The sequence below is a fragment of the Somniosus microcephalus genome, unplaced genomic scaffold (assembly GCF_052327205.1).
Source record: "Somniosus microcephalus isolate GS21.2 unplaced genomic scaffold, FLI_Smic_1.0 unresolved_chr6, whole genome shotgun sequence".
Lineage (NCBI taxonomy): Eukaryota > Metazoa > Chordata > Chondrichthyes > Squaliformes > Somniosidae > Somniosus > Somniosus microcephalus.
In genome coordinates this window covers 47,521,472-47,530,679 of record NW_028225184.1, presented here as the reverse complement: position 1 = coordinate 47,530,679, position 9,208 = coordinate 47,521,472, and the positions used below count along the sequence as shown (strand labels likewise).

Here is a 9,208-nt window from a genome sequence, read left to right as displayed (position 1 = left end):
ACGTCTCAGCCATTTTTATCTCCTTATCGGAGCAAGGATATACATGCCTTAGGAGTGGTGAAACGAAGGTTCAATAGATTCATTCCTGAGGTCAGGAGGAATAACTTCATTCAGAGGGTTATGAATCATTGGAATTCTCTACCCCAGAGGGCTGTGGATGCTGAATCGTTGAGCATATTCAAGGCTGAGACAGATTGATTTTTGCACTCTAGGTGAGCCAAGGAATATATATCTTCTCAGATACCTCGATCTCAATTTTTTTCTGATTACCTTCCTGTGAAACACCTTGGATCGTTTAAGGAAAGGATATAAATGCAAGTTGTTTTTATTGGACTTTCCAACCTCATGGGACCTTGTAGTAAATAAACAAACACCACTACTGTGTAATTAGACTTCTGCGAAATTGTAATGCATTTATTCAGATACTGAACGCATGACATTGCTGTACGCTCAAATGCATATGCTATTATAAAGCTATTAAATCATCTTCCATGCCATTAACAGTTATAATTATTTCCTGCAACAAAGCATCACCCGGGCAGAGCGCAGAGAGGAAACTCTGGCAGGGCAGAGGGGAATCGCACAGTTTTAACATAATAAACCCCGTTTTTATCAGTGAAATGAAAGTCAATCCCATTCCTCAAGGTGCGCGCGATACACTGCGCCAGATTTAACATTCGGCGCTCTGCTATGGTGAAACTTAGCACCCAGGCAGTAAAAGCAAAAACATATTTTACACCAAATTATTTAGAGCAGAATTGACTTCCTGGAGGAAACTCCAGCAGTAGCGGAGAGGGCAAAGATGTTCATGAAGTTTCCTGATCTATTCTAATTTCCCCAAAGTGAGGTCCGTTCTGTAATGTGCAAGCTTAGTAAGAAGTTTTACTTTACTAAAACACCGCTTCTACCCTCCTGCTGCAAGGTGGTGCCGAGAGTATTGGCGAAATTGATAGCCCCCAATCCGGTGGTTAATCGATTATTCAAATTCATGACTGGGGGCCAAGTTTGCATTTTGTGCCCGGCTACACAGAAACAGCGATTCAGTCACAATTATCTCAAGGAACATGGCAAAAACGATGGAATTTAAACTTGAGTTGTACAAATCCTTGGTCAGTCCCGGTCAGGAATACTGCGGTCATTTCTGGGCATCGCTCTTCAGGAAGGATCTATTGGCCTTGGAAGGGGTGCAGCGCAGATTCACCAGAATGTTACCGGGGCTTAGAGAGTTACATTCTGAGGATAGGTTGCATTGACTTGGATTGTTTTCCCTTGAGTACAGGAGATTATTGTGTAAATTAATCAAGTTTCTTAAAATGTTTACACTATCTGATAGGTTGGCTATAGGTAATCTATTTCTTCTGGTAATGAAATCTATAACAAGGTAATTATAAAATTTGAGGTAGGCCGCTCAGAAGCAAATTCAGGAAGCACATCTTCACGCGATGTTTTGTAGAAATTTAGAAGTTTACCCGCAGAAAGGCTCTGTGCTGGGGGCAATAGGAGATTTCGAGAGAGGGATTGAAAAGTTTTGTTAGGTCAGCGTATCAAATGATTAGGCACAAACCGGGTAAACCGAGTTGAGGTTCAGACCAACTATGATCTCATTCCATAGAGAAGGCTCGAGGGGCTGAATGGCCGGCTCCTGGTTACCATGTTCTAAAATGTTTGTTTAAATTACGCACAAAGTAAACTAATAACCTGGAGTGGGGTCAGACATTTCTCACAGATTACATTTCTATAGATGGCTTCTTGCAAACACAAAGTCTCGCTGCATAATATTTTAATGGGTGAAATGCTGATGACCATGGCATTGTCCGGTACTGTTGAGATGGATGTGCCTGGTCTTCTAGAGTTTCACTGCTGCATAGAGGACGGAGTCCTCACCGAGGTTTTGGACGGTGTCTCGCTGACTCTGAAAGGAATGGTGCAAATGGTCAGAAATGCAATCGAACAACTACACTCTGGTAACAGTTCAGCGAAATTCTATCAGCTGATGCTCCAAGGCAGAAGCCGAAAAATGTCAAAAGCAGCGTTGTTGGAGTGAGCAGTATTAAACGGGGAATATTGCACTGCTCTAAAGGGTATTAACTGTCTGCTAACGGTTACATTTGCAGATGAAGTTTTCACCTCAGGTAATGCTGTTTGTTTAAAACAAGAAGGGACACTCGAGCAGCAGCAGGGCAACAGGACATGATGGAAACAGAGAGCGGGAGGAATTTTCTACTTGATCAGAGGTGCTGAAGGGACGATAAGGGTTCGGCCACCGATCACTTTGACATCGATGGAAAGGGACATCAGTAAGGTGTAAAATGGGCGGCTGAATCCAGATCACTGTTTTAGGCCCACTCTAAGCCAAAAGTTCCAGCGCCTATCTCTGACAGCATCGGAAAATGAAGGGACAACTTAACTTTCCAGGTGGGATACTAGGATGTTGTGTGTAAGACGTGGAAACCGCATGTTGGTTCAGTGGGTGAAATAGAAAATGGTCTTGTTTATGTCAAAATGCTCTGCATATTCCAGACATTAACCAATTGTTAAACTGTAAATGCTGTACATTGCCTAGATTCGCTTGTACAGGAGTGTGTTTGCAGCTGCATTCGTGGTAATTGAACTCTGTAATTTCCCTTCAGTTCCTATAGCGGGCCCAAATCTACACCTCACCCCTCAAATATTATTGTTCTATTGCAAATACATTTGTTCAATCCGCTTAGAAAAATAGAGATCCGTTCATTATTCTGCATTGGACATCATTCTGTCGCCGTTTAAAGACATATTGAAGTGTGATCAAAAACATTTTTGTCCTCATGTATATTAATTACTGGACAAGGCAATTGTGATATTTCAAAAGAAGAAGAACTCTGTTGGAGAAGGCAACAAATATTTGGACACATCGTTCCAGGAGATGGAATGAGCGAGATAAAAGTCCACATCAATGGAAAAATAAAATCCCAGTGCATTTTTAACTTACAGCGTTTACTCTCGGCAATGTTTGCAGGTTAAGAACAGCATCTAAACAAAACAAAACACAATAACAAATGGATTGATGTTTAAATACTTATAGCATTTTCCTCTTTTATTAAAGAGTTTTATTCCTATGGAGGTTTTGTTTATCATCATATGGATGGGACACCATCTCCACACTCAATAGTGGGAACTAGCTGGCCATTGACAACTACCAATGGGTATTTGACTATCCACTAGGAAGTGAATGCACCTCCTATGCTGAGCTTCCCTTCTCAATTCCTCGGTTTCTCCAGGAAGTGGATGGGTTGGCTGAGGTTTCTCTCGAAATGGGCAGTAGATTTTCACTGTATGACTTGATGTTTCTCGGATTATCGCTGATGCAGCGATAGCTTGCCTAATCTAGAGTTGTCCTGTGATCTCAATGAGTGCTAAACTCTCGATTGTTGAATATTAATGCATTTTTATCCATGATAATAACTTTAGCTATTTGAATAAGGAAACACTTGATTCCGAAATATTTACATCATACAGGCATGTTGCTTCCTCTCTACAAAATCTTACTTGCTGTTGTTAAAATGTTGTCATCCTTTTTGTTCAATCTTTGCTCATTATAATAACCTATGTGATCCTTTATTCTGGAAACTTTATATGTAAATGTCTCACACTGTTGTTACACCATCTAACCACGGGTGGCACTACAACGCATTAAACGTTACTGGAGAAGAAGTTCGATGCTACTCCTAACCCAATGTGTTAGCTTCACATCTTTGAAAGGGTTTTGCTATTTAACATTAAATAACAATAAAACGTGAAGTATTGTACAAAAGGGAAAGACGGCCAACATTGGAATTTAATTACATCTGTGTACCCCGGTCCAGTTATCCACTACCCTACAAGAGCAAAAAGTGGAAGGAGCGCACGTCAACCCATGCAGCCCACCAACCCACCCCTTCAACCACCGTCTGCCCCACCTTTGACAGAGCGTGTAGTCACCTGAGAACTAATTTTTAGTGTGGAAGCAAGTCATCCTCGGTTCCGACTGACACCCTAAGAAGATGACCCTGCAATGCTGCACTTGAAGACTCTACTTAGCCCGGACTCCACATGCCTATTGCACTGCGAATTCGATGAGCAATACCATACAAATCTTTTGTGCTCTTTATAAATCGCACTTCCGATTGTAATTAGTTGCTTCACATTGCTCATGATAAATTCCTCTGCTTGATTCACTTGTAGAATCAAAATCTGCGACAGAAATTTGGCATACTGTAATTACATCTATCCACCAGTGGTGGTGTGGTGCAGCTTCTCAGCATGTTTGCAAAAACCTGTGATGCTATTACCGACTCCACTTGCTTCAGCAATTGCTACCTATTACACTACTGTACTGTAAATATATAAATATTTAAAACAATGCACGATCAGATTTCCTATTAGAAACAAATTAGCACAGTGGGTCGGAATAAAAAAGGGGTTTGTTTTACATCTATGTGCTGGGTCCAGCGACCTCTTTCCGACTATCCTCTCTGCATCTGTTGACTACACTCCCTCATCACTCCCTGTCTGAAAAATCACTTTCATTGAATGATGAAAATATATATTCAGAGTTTATTTTGATTCTTGGTCAGATTCACTAAATGATTCAGAATGATTGACAGTATATGTGATTCACAGTTGGTTTGCTAATACAATAAAATGTCTACAAACGGTTACTAGAAATGTAACAATAAGATTGTGTTCATTCCTTTTCGTTAACTGCAAGAAAAGCTAAATGCAAAGGAGAATTTTGGATGTACGAATACAAAACTGAACTTACATGTTAGGGTCTCACTGCTTTGGTCACCAGGAGGCGCTGTGTTCCTTAAAACAACATATATCGTCAATTAATCATTTTATTTTCGATGGCACAGATCATTAAATTCTTGATACAGGTATTGATTGGATTTCAAACATGGATCCCATGTTATATGTAAAAGTATCTCTCTGCCCACGTCCTGGAACATGTGTTTATCCAACTGTTCCCAGGCCAGGTTATTCCTTGTTACCCTGGAACTAATGATTAGTTTGACATCTAGGGTGATTAATGAGGACCTATCTCCTGCTCTCACCATGTGGAGCGGCACCATTACATAGTTTGTGAATATTTCCTCCCGTTGGACAATCTTTTTTGGCGAGCAGAATTTCCATTGGGCTAAAAATAAGAATTTGATGAAATCATCACAAACCGATTCGCGATATCGATTCAGTGAGCACAAAGAGGGATTTCATCTCTCATTGAGCTGTTGTTAATATGGGATCCCCAGATGAGAAAGGCTATAGTTTAATGAGATAATGAACAAAAACACATTTAAAGGGATGTAGTGCAGATGCAAACAAAATTACTGAAGTAAGTGAAAACTGCCTGGATTAGTGTTTGAATATGGTTGAGTTTGTGTGATTGTGTGTGTGTTTGAGTGTGTGTGTGTTTTATTATGATTGTGTGTTTGAGTGTGTGCATGTGTGTTTTAATATGTGTGTGTTTGAGTTTGAGTGTATGCTTTATTATGAGCGTGTATCTGTGTCTTTCACTGAACGTATGAGAAAATATATGTGTTCTTGTGTGTGAATGTGTGTGATTATGTATACCAGTCTGTGTATATATATATGTATTTGTGAGTGTATGTATGTATATACATCTAGTTGCGTGTTGGAATGTGTGCGTGAGTGTGAGTGGGGGAGTTTCTTTCTAATATGAAAAGGAAGTGAAGTATACAGGGTACAATTATTCCTGAACATCTGCATCTGAGTTTTATCTTGGCCAGGTGTGGTTGTAATTGACAATTCAACAGTCAATGATCTCACCTCATTTCTCTGCTGCTTCTCCACTTCCCTGAGAAGAAAATGTAAGTGTTAGAAATCTGAGCCAAATAATGGTTTACAAAATAGGAATAAGAGTAGAGTCAATGAGCTGAAAAGGTCTTTTGGACACAGAAACCTTTGCCCCAGCAACATAACTGTCCCGACACAACCACCCAATGTTTTATGAAGGAACCCGAAGGGGGTACTTTTAAATTAACCCACCGGTGGGAAACGGTCGAATTCAGGCAGGATTTCCATTGTACACAGCGCCCATCTCCTGCTCCGCTAAACTATAATTTCATGCCATGCTGTGTTGCAGATTTTCCTCCTCCATACTCATGTACTACCCTAACCACCTCCACAACATCACCTCTCAGCCGTCTCCTTCCAGACTAAGAATACCGAGTTTTTCGATTCATTCGTTACAATGTGACACTGTGGGTTGGAATTCCACTTGACTGGTAAAGGAAAATGGGCGGTATCGCTCACTCTGCATGTTCTACACCCCACAGGACATTCAGTTCCATACATGGGGAATACCATAGGTGGCAAATGCGATATCATCCATCTTGCACGATCAAGTAAGACACATTTGTACCCCAGTAATGCAGTTGCTCAAAATTAGCAGTAGCGTTGAGCCGCCCATTCTACGTTAAAATCTATATTCTATTGAAATCAATGATACTAAATATCGGATGGAGCAAATAACAGGCGGCTATTTAAAATACTCCCGTTATGTGCTTCCACCAAAGACGCATTTCTACCCAGGACCCTTTCTGCTTCGACCCTCGCTGTTTCGCCTGTCAGTCTACGATTTCCAAATATTTACAGTCCGAGCTTATGGGTGAAGTGGGGGATGGTTGGAGGAGGTTGTCAGTACTGTGTTCATGGAGAGGCGGCAGTAAGCATGGTCTGCGTGTCTGTAATGAACGGATAATGCATGTTGATTAACCCACCTTTCTTCCAGAAGCACACACCCAACAGAACAAAGATGAGAATCAGACCCACAGCAGAGCCAACACCAGCCTCCAGCGCAAAGGATTTATCTAAGTGAGGTAAAGGGACACAGCGTAACCAAGTTAAACAACAGTTTCTACAAAAAATAGATAATCTGCAGCTTAACAGAAGCCACCGATAGGCAGTGGATCCGGAGTGAATTCCAAAGCAGAAAAAACACATAAGAAATTAAAAGGTTGATATAATATCATAGAATTGCACAGAAAAGAATGAGTCCATTTGGCCCATCGTGCCTGTGAAAGAGCTATACAAATAGTATCACACCTCTGCTCATTCCCCACAGCCCTGCATTTTGTTCTCACTTTCAAGTATATATCCGATTCCCTTTGGAATGTTACTATTTAATTTGCTTCCACCTCACTTTCAGGCAGTGCATTCCAGATTACAACAACTCGCTTGTTTATTTAATAATGTTATCTCACCTCTGTGTTTTGCCAGTGATCTTTAATCTGTGCCCTGTGGTTATCGACCCTACTGCCAGTAGAATCAGTTTCTCCTTATCTGCTCTATCGTAAACCCTCATAATTTTGAACCATTCTATTACATCTCCCCTTAACATTCTCTGCTCTAAGGAGAACGACCTCAGATTCCCTTGTCTCTTCACATAAAATGGCATAGCATTTCCAACACTCGCGATACTTAATGTTAGCGGTTCCTTGGATTTTCACTGTTTCGAAAACGTGCTTCAGATGTTCAAAGTCGTTCTCTCCTCCTCTGTTTTTTATAATAAATGACCCGCATTAAATCAGTGCTGCAATATCAGCGAATCAGTAATAAAGTCGGCGGGGGTCTGGCATGCAGTTGACGTCACAATGCATTGGGAGAACATGACGCAGCACGAAGCTGATTCTCATTGTTCGATTGATTAGTTGCCTCGTTCATTCTTTGATTCTTTCATTGGATATTAACCGTGTTCTGGGACAAAGTGACTGTTCCCAGCTGGCGGCAAAAATATAACAGATTGCACGTAAATTAGTCAGTTTCATTCTGTAAGTTTCATTCTGGTCATTGGGTCAAAACTGCGCATGCGAGGAGAGAATGAGTTGAGCTAATTTTTTAGGTGCGGACCTTTGTCACAACATCCTGCTCTCTCCACAGACGCCGACTGAGCTGTTGTATATTTCAAACAGCAGATTGTTTGTTTTGCTTATTGCTTACCAGGTTAAAATGACCTTTTGTTAAAGTCGGTAACGTGAATATTTTTTTTTCTCAGCTTCCCTAGGGTTAATCTTGCACTATTATAGAATCGATGAGGAACTACAGAAGAAAGCGAGTGAATCAAACTTTTAATCGGAGTTGGAGAAGTAAAACCATCCAATGGTTAGCGCTTTAGTTCTGCCATCAGTCACGCAGTAAGTAGCAAACACTTAATGGAATAAGAGTCAAAGGGTATTCGAGCACTGGCATAAAAGTGGGCAATGTCACATCGCCCACCTGTTCAGTCCTGTATGACGGGGTGTAAAGTGGGCAGCCTATGAGTCAACATCCAATAAGAATTTTAACATATTGATGTCATTTACATGCCAGTTTTAATCCTTAAACAGAACAACTGATGCAGACTAACTATGATGCAAGCACCCCTTGTGCTGGGGTCCGATAAATACAGTGACTCTGTGAATCTCACTCACCTCCTACAGTTATATGTACAGGGTCACTCAGAGCCGATGTTAGCCGCCTTCCGCTCACATCCGCTTTGAACAGGCAGGTGTAACTTCCTCCATCGGAATGACCTATATTCCTGATGGTGAAGGTGAGAGAATTACACCCTGCAGCAGCATGCTGGACATCCGAGTGATTCGTTTCTCCATGTCTGTATAAGTAAAATGTGATGCCAGGAAGCTCCCGTGGGCTTGTACAGTTAAAGGTGACTTCTCCACCCTTCACAAGAACATTGGAATCCATTGATATATTTGGTTTGGGTAGACCTGTAATTCGAAAGGAACAAGTAGTGACCATCGATTCAAAATGCAATATAGACTTATTCTTGAGAACCAAAATATGAATGAGCTGGGCTTGTGTACACAGGGGATAACTGAAGCGTTTGGAGAAGACAAGACAGTCGAAAATATAGTGAGCAGTGAGGATGATATCAACACACATCAAGGGGACATGATTCTGCTATTCCCATTTACACTTCCTCTAGACCCAGCTTTTGTTTCTTTACTGGTCCCATACCATCTCCTTTTGTATTGTACAATCAGACCTACTGTAATTTAATCTTTCCTGCCTTCCAACCTAACACAGACCTTCCCATTTGATCTTTCCTCCCTTCCCCATTTCACTGCCTCTGCATTTGCTTAAAATGTTTTATAACTCTAAGTTTTCCAGTTCTGAGGAAAGATCATCGATGTGAAACATTAACACTGTTTCTCTCTCTACAGAGGCTGCC

General features: G+C 41.0%; 1 protein-coding gene and 1 long non-coding RNA gene across 2 annotated transcripts in view; both read right to left on the bottom strand.

The window, feature by feature from the left end:
• Positions 1-390: 390 nt before the first annotated feature.
• LOC147087273 (uncharacterized) lies at positions 391-4,865 on the bottom strand. The gene is made up of 3 exons (XR_015075605.1): positions 4,781-4,865; positions 2,969-3,009; positions 391-1,912 (listed from the first exon to the last, which is right to left on the bottom strand). It is a non-coding gene; the product is annotated as an uncharacterized LOC147087273 (long non-coding RNA).
• Positions 4,866-5,931: 1,066 nt separating this feature from the next.
• Positions 5,932-9,208, bottom strand: part of LOC147087272 (Fc receptor-like protein 5) — a 43,536-nt gene continuing 40,259 nt past the window's right edge. Inside the window, exons 3-4 of the mRNA XM_085978214.1 lie at positions 8,448-8,744; positions 5,932-6,848 (exon numbers count right to left, since the gene is read on the bottom strand). Of these exons, the coding sequence (XP_085834340.1) occupies positions 6,688-6,848; positions 8,448-8,744 (458 nt within the window). The 3' untranslated portion in view covers positions 5,932-6,687. The remainder of the gene's footprint in view (positions 6,849-8,447; positions 8,745-9,208) is intronic.